Source organism: Glycine soja, chromosome 13 (genome assembly GCF_004193775.1).
Source record: "Glycine soja cultivar W05 chromosome 13, ASM419377v2, whole genome shotgun sequence".
In the NCBI taxonomy this organism is placed as follows: Eukaryota; Viridiplantae; Streptophyta; class Magnoliopsida; order Fabales; family Fabaceae; genus Glycine; species Glycine soja.
In genome coordinates, this window is record NC_041014.1 from 6281423 (window position 1) to 6297217 (window position 15795).

The following is a 15795-nucleotide window of genomic DNA, read 5'->3' on the forward strand; positions in this document are numbered from 1 at the left end:
TTTCTTTAAAAGATTGTAACGAGAGATACAACAGACGGGAAATCCCTGGGGGAAATCCAGAAAACATATAAAGATAAAGAACATGCAGGGACATCCTTAATTGCCCTAGATTCTAAGCATAATATCGCTTGACGGCATCAGAATTCACGGGTGAAGGTAGCTCTTCGCCATCCATGTTGGTAAGCACCAGGGCTCCTCCGGAAAAAGCCCTCTTCACAACAAAAGGCCCTTCGTAGTTTGGGGCCCATTTTCCTCGATTGTCCTTGACAGCATGGGACATTTTCTTTAGCACAAGGTCTCCCTCATGGAACTTGCGCAAGCATACCTTCTTGTTTTATGCACTCTTCATTCTTTGCTGGTACAAACGCCCATGACTCATGGCCGTTAAGCGCTTACCCTCAATGAGGTTGAGTTGGTCATAGCGCGTTTGAGCCCACTCTGATTCCTTTAATCCGGATTCTGCCAAGATCCTTAATGACGGGACCTCTACCTCAAACGGTAACACAGCCTCCATCCCATATACCAATGAGAACGGCGTTGCCCCAGTTGACGTTCGCACTGAAGTTCGGTAACCGTGTAACGCGAATGGGAGCATCTCGTGCCAATCTCTGTACGACACGGTCATCTTTTGGATAATCTTTTTGATATTCTTATTGGCCGCTTCCACGGCTCCATTCATCTTTGGCCGGTAGGGCGTGGAATTGTGATGCTGGATTTTAAACTCCTCGCACATTTCCCCCATCATCTTGTTATTCAGGTTGGTGCCGTTGTCCGTGATAATCTTCCTTGGCAAACCATATCGGCAGATGATCTCTTTCTTAATGAACCTGACCACCACACCCCTCGTGACATTGGTGTAGGAGGCCGCCTCGACCCACTTGGTAAAATAATCTATCGCTACGAGGATGAAGCGATGACCATTTGAGGCCTTGGGCTCAATGGCCCCAATGACATCTATCCCCCACATGGAGAAAGGCCAAGGGGAGGACATGACATTCAGAGGATGCGGTGGAGCATTGACATTGTCTGCGAACGCTTGACATTTGTGGCATTTCCTTACATGGACACAACAATCACTTTCCATGGTAAGCCAGTAATAACCTTCTCTTAGGATCTTCCTGGCCATAGCATGCCCGTTGGTGTGCGTTCCAAACGAGCCCTCATGGACTTCCTCGATCATGTGATTCGCCTCCCTGGCATCCACGCACCGCAGGAGTGTCATGTCGTGGTTTCTCTTATACAGTATGCTTTCTCTCATGAAGAAGCCGGCCGCCAACCTTCTCAATGTCCTCTTATCATTGTCGGCAATCTCTGGCGGGTATTCTTTGCTTACGACATATCGCTTGATGTCGAAATACCAAGGCTTACCGTCCCGTTCCTCTTCTACTTGGCAACAATGCGCGGGTTTGCCACGACACTAAAATTCAATGTATGGTAGATCCCCATGCGGCGTTAGCTGGAACATAGACGCCAAAGTAGCAAGCGCATCCGCCATTTGATTTTCCTCACGGGGAACATGATGGAAGGAGATCTCGTCAAAGGTCTTAGCCAATTCCTTGATATAGGCTTTGTAGGGTATCAGCTTGGGATCTCTAGTTTCTCATTCCCCTCTCAGCTGATGGATTACCAACACTGAGTCGCCGTACACCTTGAGTAGTTTGACATTGGAGTCAATCGCTGCCTGGACAGCCAGGGCACATGCTTCATATTCGGCCATGTTGTTGGTGCAGTCGAATCCTAGCCTGGCTGTGAAAGGTACACATTGATTGTCCGGAGAGACCAATACTGCTCCAACGCCATGGCCTAGAATGTTTGATGCTCCGTCAAACCATACGGTCCATTTGTCCCGATCTTCGTCCAATTTTTCCTCAAACAAGGCCATGATGTCCTCATCCGGGAATTCAGGATGCATGGGCTGATAGTCGTTAAGAGGCTGTTGAGCCAAATAATCTGCTAAGGCGCTTCCTTTTATCGCCTTTTGGGTGAGGTAAATTATATCAAACTCGGATAGCAGGACTTGCCACCGGGCGATTCGTCCCGTGAGAGCTGGCTTTTCAAAGATGTACTTAACCGGGTCCATCTTGGATATCAACCAGGTAGTATGGCTCAGCATGTACTGCCTTAGGCGATGGGATGCCCATACTAAAGCACAACACGTTCTTTCGAGCAAGGAGTAATTCATTTCACAGGTTGTGAACTTCTTACTTAGGTAGTAAACAGCGCGCTCTTTCTTTCCGGATTCGTCATGTTGCCCTAGCATACACCCCATTGACTCGTCCAAGATTGTCATGTACAAGATGAGAGGCCTTCCAGGTACTGGTTTCATAAGCACAGGGGGATTCATGAGGCACTTCTTGATCCTTCCGAAAGCCTCTTGGCAACCCTCATTCCAGCGGTCAGTTTGGTTTTTGCGTAAGAGTTTGAACAATGGCTCACAAATGGCGGTGAGCTGCGATATGAATCTGGCAATATAATTCAAGCGTCCCAGGAAACCTCGGACTTGCCTCTCAGTACGGGGTTCCGGCATCTCAAGGATGGCCTTCACCTTTTCGGGGTCTACCTCTATCCCTTTCTAGCTTACGATGAAACCAAGCAATTTCCCTGATTTGACCCCAAAGGTACACTTGGCGGGGTTCAACCTTAATTGATATTTCTTAAGCCTTTCGAACAACTTCCGCAAGTTGACAAGGTGTTCTTCTTCGGATTTAGATTTAGCAATTATGTCGTCCACGTAGACCTCGATCTCTTGATGCATCATATCATGGAACAAAGCTACCATGGCCCGTTTATAAGTTGCCCCGGCATTCTTGAGTCCAAAGGACATCACCTTGTAACAGAATGTTCCCCACAGGGTGACGAAGGTAGTCTTTTCCATATCCTCTGGCGCCATCTTTATCTGATTGTAACCGGAGAAACCGTCCATGAAGGAAAATAAAGCGAAATTGGCCGTATTATCTACAAGGATATCGATGTGTGGCAAAGGAAAATTGTCCTTGGGACTGGCCCGATTCAGGTCCCGATAATCCACACACATTCGTACTTTCCCATCCTTCTTAGGGACCGGTACAATGTTGGCAACCCATTCTGGGTACCGAGCGACGGCCAGAAAACCAGCGTCAAATTGCTTCTTCACTTCTTCTTTTATCTTCAAGGATGTTTCGGGCTTCATCCTTCTCAGTTTCTGCTTTACCGGGGAACACTCGGGATTTAGAGGTAATCGGTGTTGTACAATGTCAGAACTCAAACCGGGCATATCTTGGTATGACCAAGCAAAGATGTCTTGGTAGTCTCTTAGCAGGATTATTAATTCTTCACGGATAGGCGCGGTAATACCTGTGCCTATCTTTACTTCCCTTTTTCCACTACCAATTCCCAAGTCTACTAGTTCTGTTTCTTCTTGATGAGGCCCCATTTCTTGGTCCTCATAGGTGACCATCCTTTCTAATTCTGGGGGAAGTCCCACATCTTCGTTCCCTTCATCTTCCGTTTGATTCGTTTCTTGCTCGAAGTTGATAGGCGGGCCCCAGGTATTAGTACCTTCTAGGGACTCGTCATCGGATTTGCCGTTTTAAAAAGTAAAGAAGTAAACATGCAAATGGATGAGAATGGGTAGAGACGTAGGAACAGATTAAGAAAGATCCTTGTATTATAAATTCAAAACAAAAGACACAAAGCCTTAACAAAAGAAACTCTAAAGCCTAGGCCCAACCATAGAGTTTTTAAAACCGTAAAGGTTTACATTATGCTCGTTGCGTAAATGTCAGGGCGTTCCTCCACTCGCCAATTTCCCAGCTGGAAATCAGGAGGGCATGGTCGTACCAAATCCAATGTACTCGGAACATCATCTTCGTATATCGCGACCACTTGACCTTCGTCCCCCAGACCCGCGCTTATAAAGCTTCTACTTATGTGGCAAGGCGGGCTTCCTTCACCTTCTTGTCTCAACCGCGAGCTTTGACTACCACTCTTCCTTCCCGCGATGCTTCTCTTTATATCTGCCTGAGTGGGCTTATAGCCTAAACCATACTTCCCACGATTTCCTTTGGCATTTATCAGGCTAGTTATGCCGTCGTTGTCTTTGCCTAAACCCATTCCAGGTTCGTAACCGTTCCCCAACATAACTCGGGCCATCATTACTCCTGCATCGGACAGGCAAGACTGCCCAGAGAAGGAGTCCACGAAGGAAATGCTTACCACCTCAAAAGACTGGAAAGCGGTTTCTAATGACTCCTCTGCGGCTTCCACATAAGGCATAGAGGATGGGCAGCTCACCAAGATGTCTTCCTCGCCTGATACGATGACCAGATGCCCTTCCACTACGAATTTCAACTTTTGGTGGAGTGTAGAGGGAACAACTCCCACTGAGTGGATCCACGGACGCCCCAACAGACAGTTGTAGGGGGGGTTAATATCCATTATTTGGAAGGTAACTTGACAGGTGTGAGGGCCTATCTGTACTGGGAGATCGATCTCTCCCCTAACCTCTCTGCGGGTGCCGTCGAAGGCACGAACCACCATTGAACTCGGCTTTAAGTGGGAAGCATTGAATGGTAATTTCTCCAAAGTGCTCTTAGGAATCACGTTTAAACTGGAACCATTATCGATGAGCACTTTGGCTACGATATGGTCCATACACTTGACTGATACGTGCAAAGCTTTATTATGCCCTCTCCCCTCGGCGGGGATTTCTTCTTCAGCGAAGGCGAGATAGTTGTTGGCAGTGATATTATTGACCAGCCCTCCGAAACCTTCTACCGAGATATCTTGGGCCACGTGGGCCTCGTTCAAAACCTTCACTAGCAAAGCCCGATGAGGCTCGGAGCTCATGAGTAATTCCAACAGCGAGACCCTGGCCGGGGTTTTGTTGAGTTGTTCGATAACCTTGAATTCGCTCTGCTGAATTATACGGAGGAACTCGCTGGCTTCCTCTAGTGATACCTCCTTTTTACCATCCTTTTTCTCCGGAAGACCTTTTGCCGGAATATCTTTATTCGAAGCGAGGGGTATTTCATCATCTTGTTCCTCCACCACCTTTGCTTTCCCCTTGACATTCGCGGGTTGGACTGGTAGATCTGGGGGTGCAAACACACGACTACTACGGGTCACACCACTCAGTCCCGTGATATTTGTTACTTTAGCCGACAATGAGCTGACGTCAGTGGCTTCATCTTCCTTCCCCCTCGGAGGTGTATATCTCCATGGGACTGCGTGGCTATTTTGGTATGGGAAAGGGACAGGTTTAGCTGCAAAGGGGTGTTCGGGCTTTTGCGAAGCTGTGCCCTTGGTGAAGTATATCACCAAGGGTTTGGGCTTCGTAACACTGCTCCCATCCGTGGATTGCATGCATATATGCTGCTCCTCTCTTCCTTCACTGCCAACTTCTAGTCGACCTTGATCTATCATCCGTTGTAACAATTCCTCTACTCCCAAACACGTTTCCATGTCATGCAGCTCGCCGGAATGCAGCAAACTGGAATCCTCCTTACGCCCATTATGAGGAATCACACCTCCCTTTTGTAGGGCCTCAAAGATAAACCTCCTAGGGGTTGCCACATCCCTTAAAGGTTTAGACCTGCGCGGCCTATCGGACTCAACGGCATTAACCGCTCCCCCTCCATGATTGGCGAGTGGGTTGGTTTTCACATTGGGCCGATCCTCTTGGAAAGTCAGCCATCCAGCATCTATCAAATGTTGGACCTTGTATTTAAGGGCCAAGCATTTTTCAATGGAATGCCCCGGGACACCCCCATGGTACTTGCAAGTTGCGTTAGGGTCATACCACTTCGGAAAAGGGGGTTGGAGGACCTTTCCGGGAGTTACCACGGCCAAATGGTTGGCGATGAGGGACGGCAAGAGGTCCTCGTACGTCATTGGGAGTGGGGTGAATTCTTGAAATGGCCTCGGAGGGAAGTTCCTTGTTGCGTTGGAATTACCGGTTGGGCGAGTTGTGTTCGGAGTTGGAACTTAGGGAGCTTCCCTCTGGGTGGGTGCCTTAGGCTGCACAGGTGCTGAACTAGAGGCGTTCCCAGTATGAGCCGAGAAGCTCGGGTGATGTTGCGCGTACTGATGGGTACCATGAGGTGTCTGCGGGGGTTTGACCCACGCGGGAGTTGAAGAGACGGCATGGGCATCTCCTTCCTTCCTTTTTGCCCCCGTTGTCCCGATTCTTTTGGCATTCGCACTCGTGGAGGAAACGTAATCGAACTTTCCTCTTTTCAACCCTACCTCGATTCTTTCCCTGGCGAACACTAGGTCTGCGAAGCTGGACGGCATGTAACCTACTAGCTTCTCATAGTAGAACACTGGCAGAGTGTCTACCATCATGGTGATCATCTCTCTCTCAACCATGGGAGGAGCCACTTGTGCCGCCAGGTCTCTCCACCGCTGTGCGTATTCTTTAAAGGTTTCGCCCTCTTTCTTGAACATATTCTGCAACTGAGTGCGATCGGGAGCCATATCGGAATTATATTGATATTGCCTTAGGAAGGCAGTAATCAGATCCTTCCAAGTACAGATACGGGAAGCTTCCAAATTAGTGTACCAAACTACCGCGGCTCCGACCAAGCTATCTTGAAAAAAGTGTATTAATAGCTTCTCATCCTTAGAGTGTGCGCCCATCTTGCGACAGTACATCTTGAGATGGTTCTTGGGACAAGTCGTCCCTTTGAACTTCGGGGGGATAACAACATCGGGTACTAAGCAAAGATCCATCATGTCTGCGAACGGATAGTCCCCAAATCCTTCCACGGCCCTCAATCTCTCCTTGAAGAGATCGAGCTTCCTCCTTTCTTCAGTTGCCGGGGGCGGTCCTTCCATGGACAAAACCATTGGTTGTGTCGTGATGTTGGGCTGAGGCAACGTGCTGGGTGCCGGCCCTTCGGGGATCGGGGGATAGAACTCGACATCCCTTCGAGCATAGTCTTGAGGGTCTTTGTGGACCTCGTCGGGCTGTTGAGGAGGCTCTCTTTCAAGGACGGGAGAAGCAACATGGCCCGCATCGTCTAGCAGGACGGGTGGTGAGTAGTTGGGCGGCAATCCATAAGGGTAAGCCGCTCGGCTGTATCCCAGATGAGGGTTGCCATCGTGCCCCAGTGTGTCCCTTCCCCGTCCTACTATGTTTGAGGGAGGATGGTGCGCGGTTGCCAAGAGAGTTGGGTCTGCTTCGGCAGCCGAACTGACAGCGGCAGCGGTGGCCACGTTTTTCTCCATGAGCTGCCTCATTCCTAACATGGCCTCCATCATGGAAGCCATCTGTTCTTTCAGAGCCGACATGTCGGCTTTCATCTGTTCCTGTGTCTCCTCTTGATCACCCATCGTTCTAGATTTGGATCTGGTGCGATAGGGATGCCTTGTGGCGCGTTTAGTTATGGTATTTTTCCCTAAAAAACCAAACGTGAGGAGTGGGTAAAGAAAGAAAGAATGCATGCTAGAGATAAAATGCAGGAGTGATTTGATTCGCACAAGCTTTTTAGAGTAGAAACATGGGACCAACTCATTTTATTTCAGAAAGTCGTATCTAGTCAAGGTCTGAGAGACCATACAGGTTTTCTAGCGATTTCTAATTATGTGGGCCATTAAGTCTATCATATGCTGACAATAGCCGAGAAGCCCATGAATTTCTTCGGGGGCGGAGCAGGTGTCCGCCATTGCCTTGGCCTTGGCTAACAATCGGGGAAGTTCTTGACTCCCGTTCAAAGTAAGAGCAAACCGATCCATCCACATGGTTGCCTCTTGGTGTAAAGAGTCGATCACCCTTCCTCTAGCCTCTTTTTCCGCGTATACTTGGGCATACTCGTGGGTCGTGGCTAGACCTAACTCTTCTTGGTACTTGGCGATGATAGCTAGCATGTTGGTCTCCGTCTCGCATAAACGTTGAGACAAGCTCCTTTTGGACCTTGAACAGGCAACTAACTCCTCTTTCAAGACCATGCTATGTGCTCGCGACTGGTCCCTCTCTTCCCTTTGCAGCTTGAGTTCATTGTTGCTACCCCACAGAGCTTCGCGAAATTTGTTACGGCCATACTCTTCCTTGCGAGCCCTCTTGGCCTCTTGTTCAAGGGCACACTCCTTCCGGATGTGTGTAGCGGCCAACTCGAACTTCTCCTTGGCAAGTTTCACCTTTCCTAACTCGCTTTTAACTTGGCGAGCCAATCTAAACCTTGTATATGAACTTTCAGCCATTCATGGTAACCACCAATGATGCCATTAAGAATGCCCCTAAGTTCTTGATCTTTCCTTAACGGGGTTTCCCATGCCTTATGGATTCTTTGTATAGCCTTGAAATTTTGCGCGCCGAAATCCCTCACAAGGAAAGGAGACATGCTTTCTTCCATCGGTGCTCCCCTCATGGGGTACCCTAGTTGTCTTATAGCGAGCGCGGGATTGTAGTTAATACAACCCCTCGTTCCTATCAGCGGAATGTTTGGGTACCCTCCACATTAGAAAAGGACTCCCTCCTTTCCTTCCTTCCATCGGGGGAACCAAGTCAAGGTTAAAAGCCTAGATACCACCAGCATCAAGGAATTAGGGCGGTTGATGGAACCTCTCCAAATGCAAATCTTCCGCAAGACTTACGGAAAGATCTTAGAGTTGACCATAGCAGAGGTATCCATAGAAGCCATTGCATCACTCACCCAATACTACGACCAGCCTTTGAGATGCTTCACGTTCGGAGACTTCCAATTGGTACCGACCATTGAAGAATTTGAGGAGATTCTAGGATGTCCTCTCGGGGGAAGAAAACCATATCTTTTCTCTGGTTGTCTCCCCTCTTTGAGCAGAATTGCAACTGCGGTCAAGGATTCAGCAAGAGGGGAAACCAACAAAGGAGTAAGTCATGGTAAAACATTGCACAAGATTAAATGGCTAACTCTCTAAAAACAGTCGCCAACTGTCGCAACCTATCCTTCGGCGGGAGGGCGACGCGTGACTCGCGGGATGCGTGTTCCACGAAAGGAATCCCCAGTGGAGTCGCCAACTGTCGCAACCTACCCTTCGGCGGGAGGGCGACGCGTGACTCGCGGGATGCGTGTTCCACGAAAGGAATACGCGCGGAGTCGCCACCAACGTTTATTTGAGGAAAACGTCGGAAAAACCGGAAAAGACGCGATCTACGAACTTTTAAGTGAAAGGTTCGGGAGTTGTATTTACGCACGGGGAAGGTATTAGCACCCCACACGTCCGTCCCAAGGGACGGCATCCTTTAATCTAATGTGCAAACATAACTTTGATTTTTACGTTCCCTTTTTATATCTTTATATCCTTTATACCCTTTTTATATTTTTTCTCTTTTTGTGGTCGACAAGGGTGTTTCCCTTTGCTCCTACGTATTCCTCAATTGCGATGAGGAAATCAGACCTACGTAGTTCTTTCTTATGCGTGAATCAAGTGATTCTTTTTTACTTAAAAGGTGATCATTTTAAGGCGTTGGACCTTAAAAATGATCCATTTTACTAAGTAAGAAATTGAAATGATAAACTTCAAAAAAACCTATTTTTGTGGACGAGCTTGACTAGGCGAGGTTGATTTTATCCTTGGTTTCACTTTAGTTATTTAGTCAATTCGATTAAGAATGAGAAATCCCAAAGAGAAAACGTCCAATTGATTTTTTGCTTTATTTTACTAAAGGGGTATCCTTTTTTATTTTTTATTTATATTATTATTTACCTCTTTTTTTTGGTTTCCAACGTGGTTGCGGCACGACCGATCGGTCGGAATTCATTTCAACCAAAGTTAACGGATAATACAATTCAAACGATCGGTGGAAATTTAGTTTATTTTTAGGTTAAGCGAGAAATGACTTAAATAAAACGGCTTAAGCACGTCAAAAGGGGGTACGGAAAGTAAATGAAAACGAGAATGAAAATACATGAAACCAATTGTGGACCACCACGGGTACATAGAATGAATTGAAAAGCTTGGTTTGAGGTACTTACCCGTTAAAGACTGAAGAACGATGAAGAACGAATGAAGAACGTCGAAGAACGGTTGAAAACCTTCGCGAAATCACTCACGGAAACGTTACGGAAGCGCCTCGGCTTGGATTTTGTTCACGGAAACAATTTTCCTAAGCAAATTCGAAAGAGAGAGAAGTGCCTAAGGGGCTGAACCCTTTTCCACTTCACTTCTCCCCCTATTTATAGAAAATTGGGGGAGAAGCTTGCCACCTAGCTCGCCCAGGCGAGCAGGGTTGCTTCCTCCAGAAGCAACAGCCTTCTGGAGGAATCTTCTGGAGGGCCCAAGTGGGCCTGGTGGCTATTTGCACCCCCATTTTTACTAAGTACACCCCCTACCTTTTTTTGGTGATTCTTTTTTCGTAAAGTTACGGAAACTTACGAATTTCATAACGATACTTGTTTTCTTTTCGTAATGTTACGGAACCTTGCGGATTACATAACCATCCCCTTTTTTGACTTACGGAATGTTACGGAACCTCACTAATTGTGCAACGATGCTTCCATTTGATTTCTGGTGTGTCACGGAACCTTACGGATTGTGCATCAATATTTTCTTTTGTTTTCCGGCATGTCCCGGAATTTCACAAATTGCCTAATGATGGGTGCCAAGCACCTCATAAGGACCAAACAAAAGTTGCATGTCATCAAGCAAAGGTCCCCGGACGAAATTAGGGTATGACAATTGTCTAGCACTGTTCGTCAATCCTCCACCCTCAAATCTTATCCGGAGCCCCATGAATTTCTTATCATTCATGCATCCTCCATCATCGAGTCTAGAGCCCCACGAATTGATTGCCTAGCGCTGTTCATCTATCCTCCACCCACAAATCTTATCCGGAGCCCCATGAATTGCTTGTCATTCATGCATCCTGCACCATCGAGTCTGGAGCCCCATGAATTGATTGCCTAGCGCTGTTCGTCTATCCTCCACCCTCAAATTTTATTCGGAGCCCCATGAATTGATTGCCTAGCGCTGTTCGCATATCCTCCACCCTCAAATCTTATTCGTAGACCCATGAATTGATTGCCTAGCGCTGTTCATGCGTCCTCCACCATCGAGTCTAGAGCCCCACGAATTGATTGCCTAGCGCTGTTCATGCATCCTCCACCATCGAGTCTGGAGCCCCACGAATTGATTGCCTAGCGTTGTTCGTCTATCCTCCACCCTCAAATGTTATTTGGAGTCCCATAAATTGATTTCCTAGCGCTGTTCATGCGTCCTTCGTTATCAAGCGCGGAGCCTCCGGTGACTGGGAAATATGGTTTTTTTTTTTTGCTATTTTCCCGATCGGTTCCTTTGCCAAACATGTATATATGTGTATATTATGTTATTGGTGTTTTTGTTGTTTGTGTTTGTTTTGTGTTGTGCAGAGAAAGAAGAAGGAGAGACGGAAGTCGTCATAGACTAATCACGGAGAGAGCGAAGACGGACGAAATCAGTGTTTTATCTTTGCTTTCCTCTTATCTCCATAAAAGGTAAGTAAAGAGGGGCAACTGTCATACCCTAATTTCGTCCGGGGACCATTGTTTGATGGCATGCAGCCTTTGTTGACCGCTTCGAGGTACTTGGCACCCTTTGTTGCACAATATGTGAAGTTCCGAGACATGCCGGAAATCAAAAGGAAGCATTGTTACGCAATCCGTGAAATTCCATAACATGCCGAAAATCAAAAGGAAATGTTGTTACGCAATCCGTGAGTTTTTGTAACATTCCGAAAGCTAAAAAAGGAGTAATTACATGACCCATAAGGTTCCGTAACCTTACAGAAAGAAAACAAGTATCGTTACGAAATTCGTAAAGTTTCGTAACGTTACAGAAAAAGAATCACCAAAAAAAGCAAAGGGGTGTATTTAGTAAAAAAAGGGTGCAAATAGCAATCAGGCCCGCTTGGGCCTTCCAGATTCTTCCTCCAGAAGGCGGTTGCTTCTGGAGGAAGCAACCTGGCTCACCTGGGCGAGCTGGGTGGCAAGCTCCTCCCCTATTTTGCTATAAATAGAGGGAGGAGTGAAGAAGGAAAAGGTCTAGCCCTTCAGGCATTTCGTAATCACTTAAAATTAGTGAGGAAAATTGTTTCCGTGAAGAAAATCCAAGCCGAGGCACTTTTGTAACATTTCCATGGGTGATTTCGCGAAGATTTTCGACTGTTCTTCGTCGTTCGTTGTTCATTCTTCTTCGTTCTTCGGTCTTCAACCGGTAAGTTCCCAAAATCGAACTTTTCAATTTATTCTATGTACCCTTGGTGGTCCCCATTTGTGTCACATACTTTTATTTTCGTTTCATTTACTTTCCATACCCCTTTTTGACGTGCTTCAGTCATTTACTTAAGTCATTTTCTCGCCTAATCAAAAAATAAAATAAATTTCCACCGATCATTTGATTTGTAATATCCGTTAATTTATGTTAAAATGAAATCCAACCGTTCGGTCATGCTGTAACCACGTTGGAAATCAAAAAGAGGTAAAGTAATAATATAATAATAAAAAAATATCTTTTAGTAAAATAAAGCAAAAAAATCAATCGGACGTTTCTCTTTGGGATTTCTCTTTCTTAATTGAATTGACTAATGACTAAAGTGAAACTAAGGCTAAAATCAACTCACAAAGTCAAGCTCATCCGTAAAAAATCACTAAAAAGGATTTTAAAGTTCGATACCTCAGTTTTTCTCACCAAGTAAAATTGGTCATTTTAAGGTCCAACGTCTTAAAAGGACCACCTTCCAAGTAAAAAGAATCGCTTGATTCGCTCTTTAGATAGAACTACGTAGGTTTGATTTCCTCTTCGATGGAGGGTACGTAGGAGCAAGAGCCCCGCTTTTGTCGACCTCAAAAATAAAAAAGAAATAAAAGTTTAGGTACACAATTTCACTCAATTCTAAAATTTAGGCTATTGTCCTTTGAGACAAACGTAAGAGGTGCTAATACCTTCCTCAAACGTAAATACAACTCCCGAATATGGAATATTCTTCATGACCGGTTTCCTTCGGTTTTTCTGACGTTTTCCACAAATAAACGTTGGTGGCAACTCTGCGCATTTTCCTCCTTTGGAAGACGCACTTGTATAGAAGTTCAATAACCATGCAGTGCGAAGGGGAGCATCTTATGCCAATCCTTGTATGATATGGTCATCTTCTGAACGATCATCTTGATGTTCTTATTAGCAACCTCAACTGCCCCATTCATCTTGGGCCTATAAGGCGTGGAATTATGGTGTTGGATTTTGAAGTCCTCACACATTTCCTTTATCCTCTTGTTGTTTAAATTGGTGGCATTATCGTTGATGATCTTTCTGGGTAACCCATATCAGAAAATTATCTCTTTCTTAATGAATCTAATCACCATATTTCTAGTCACGCTAGCATATGAAGCTGCTTCCACCCATTTGGTGAAGTAATCAATGGTGACTAAGATAAAGCGATCCCCGTTTGAAGCCTTGGGTTTGATGTCCCCGATCACGTCTATGCCCCACATTGAGAATGGCCATGATGCTACCAAAACGTTCAATGGTACAGATGGAGCATTAACATTATCAGCGAAGGTTTGGAATTTATGGCATTTCCTTACATGAACGCAACAATCGTTCTCCATAGTGAGCCAGTAATACCCTGCCCTCAGAATCTTTCGGCCATGGCATGTCCATTGGCATGCATATCGAAGGATCCCTCATGCACCTCCATTAGCATTTGTTCAGCCTCTCTTGCATCCATACATCGAAGCAACACCATGTCATGGTTTCTTTTGTACAAGATATTTCCACTCAAGAGGAAACTGGCCGCCAACCTTCGTAACATCCTCATGTATTTGTCAGAGGCCTCAGGCGGATATTCCTTGTCTTCAATGTATCATTTGATATCGAAGTACCAAGGCTTACCATTATCTTCTTCTTATATCAAACAACAATGTGCAGGCTCAACACGACATCTGAATTCAACGTACGACAAATCTCCGTGCGGGCTCACTTTGAACATGGACGATAGAATGGCAAGGGCGTCGACCATCTGATTTTCTTCTCTAGGAATGTGATGAAATGATATGTCATCAAAGAGTTCCATCAATTTCCTGATGTAAGCCTGGTAAGGCACCAATTTGTGGTCTCTAGTCTCCCATTCACCTTTCAACTGATGAATTACCAATGTTGAGTCCCCGTATACCTTGAGTAACTTGACCCTAAAGTCGATCGTTGCTCGGATCCCAAGGGCACATGCCTCGTACTCCGCTATATTGTTTGTGCAGTTGAAACACAACCTAGCCATGAAAGATATATATTCCTTGTCCGGGGAAACCTGTACTGCCCCAATCCCGTGGCCTAGTGCATTAGATGCACCATCAAACCACACGATCCATTTATCCATGTCCTCATCTTCAACCTCCTCTTCAAACAAAGCCATAATATGCTCATTAGGAAATTCTGGATGCATAGGCTGATAATCACTTATGGGTTGTTGAGCTAGATAATCTGCCGAGGCACTCCCCTTTATTGCCTTTTGAGTGACGCAAACAATATTGAATTCTGATAACAGAACCTGCCACCGAGCTATCCTCCTAATGAGAGCAGGTTTTTCAAAGATGTACTTGACGGGATCCATTTTGGACACCAACCAAGTAGTGTAACTCAGCATATACTGCCTCAAACAGTGAGTTGCCCACACCAAGGCATAACATGTTCTCTCTAGCAATGAGTAGTTCATCTCACATGCAGTGAAGTTCTTTCTCAGGTAGTAGATGGCCTATTCCATTTTTCCAGATTCATCGTGCTGTCCCAGCACACACCCCATCGACTCATCTAATACTATCATGTATAGGATAAGAAGTCTTTCGAGCACTGGTGGTACGAGCATAGGAGGATTCATCAAACATCGTTTAATCCTTTCAAATGCCACTTGACAATCATTGTCCCATTGGATAGACTGATTTTTACGCAATTATTTGAAAAGAGGCTCGCAAGTGGCAGTTAACTATGATATGGATCTCGCTATGTAGTTCAACCTTCCTAAGAAACCTCAGACCTTCTTCTTGGTACGTTGTCATACCTTAATTTCGTCCGGGGACTATTATTTGATGGCATGCAACCTTTGGTTGACCGCTTCGAGGTACTTGGCTCCCTTTGTTGCACAATATGTGAAGTTCTGAGACATGTCAGGAATCAAAAGGAGGCATTGTTACGCAATCCGTGAAATTCCGTAACATGCCGGAAATCAAAAAGAAGTGTTGTTGCGCAATTCGTGAGTTTTCGTAACATCCCGAAAACTAAAAAAGGAGTAATTACAAGACCCGTAAGGTTCCGTAACCTTATGGAAAGAAAACAAGTATCGTTACGAAATTTGTAAAGTTTCGTAACGTTACGGAAAAAGAATCACCCAAAAGTAAAGGGGGGTGTATTTAGTAAAAAAAGGGGTGCAAATAGCAACCAGGCCTACTTGGGCCTTCCTGATTCTTCCTCCAGAAGGCGGTTGCTTCTGGAGGAAGCAACCTGGCTTGCCTGGGGGAGCTGGGTGGCAAGCTCCTCCCCTATTTTCATATAAATAGAGGGAGGAGTGAAGAAGGAAAGGGTTCAGCCTTCTTGGCATTTCGTAATCACTTAAAATTAGTGAGGAAAATTGTTTCCGTGAACAAAATCCAAGCCAAGGCGCTTCCGTAACGTTTCCGTGGGTGAGTTTGCAAAGATTTTCAACCGTTCTTCGTCGTTCGTCGTTCGTTCTTCAACCGGTAAGTTCCCGAAATCGAACTTTTCAATTCATTCTATGTACCCTTGGTGGTCCCCATTTGTTTTGCAAGCTTTTATTTTCATTTACTTTCCGTACCCCCTTTTGACGTGCTTTCGCCATTTACTTAAGTCATTTTC

At 45.7% G+C, this 15795-nt stretch overlaps 1 protein-coding gene across 1 annotated transcript; it reads right to left on the minus strand.

Annotated features, from left to right (window-relative positions):
* Positions 1–13837: 13837 nt before the first annotated feature.
* On the minus strand, positions 13838–14539 carry LOC114381544 (uncharacterized protein Mb2253c-like). Its single transcript, XM_028340821.1, has one exon. The coding sequence runs from the start codon at positions 14537–14539 to the stop codon at positions 13838–13840; it is 702 nt and encodes a 233-aa protein (XP_028196622.1).
* Between the last annotated feature and the right edge of the window lie 1256 nt (positions 14540–15795).

Excerpts from the sequence above, each read along its gene's own strand:
- LOC114381544 (XM_028340821.1), bottom strand. The coding sequence starts at position 14,539 with ATGGATCCCGTCAAGTACATCTTTGAAAAACCTGCTCTCATTAGGAGG.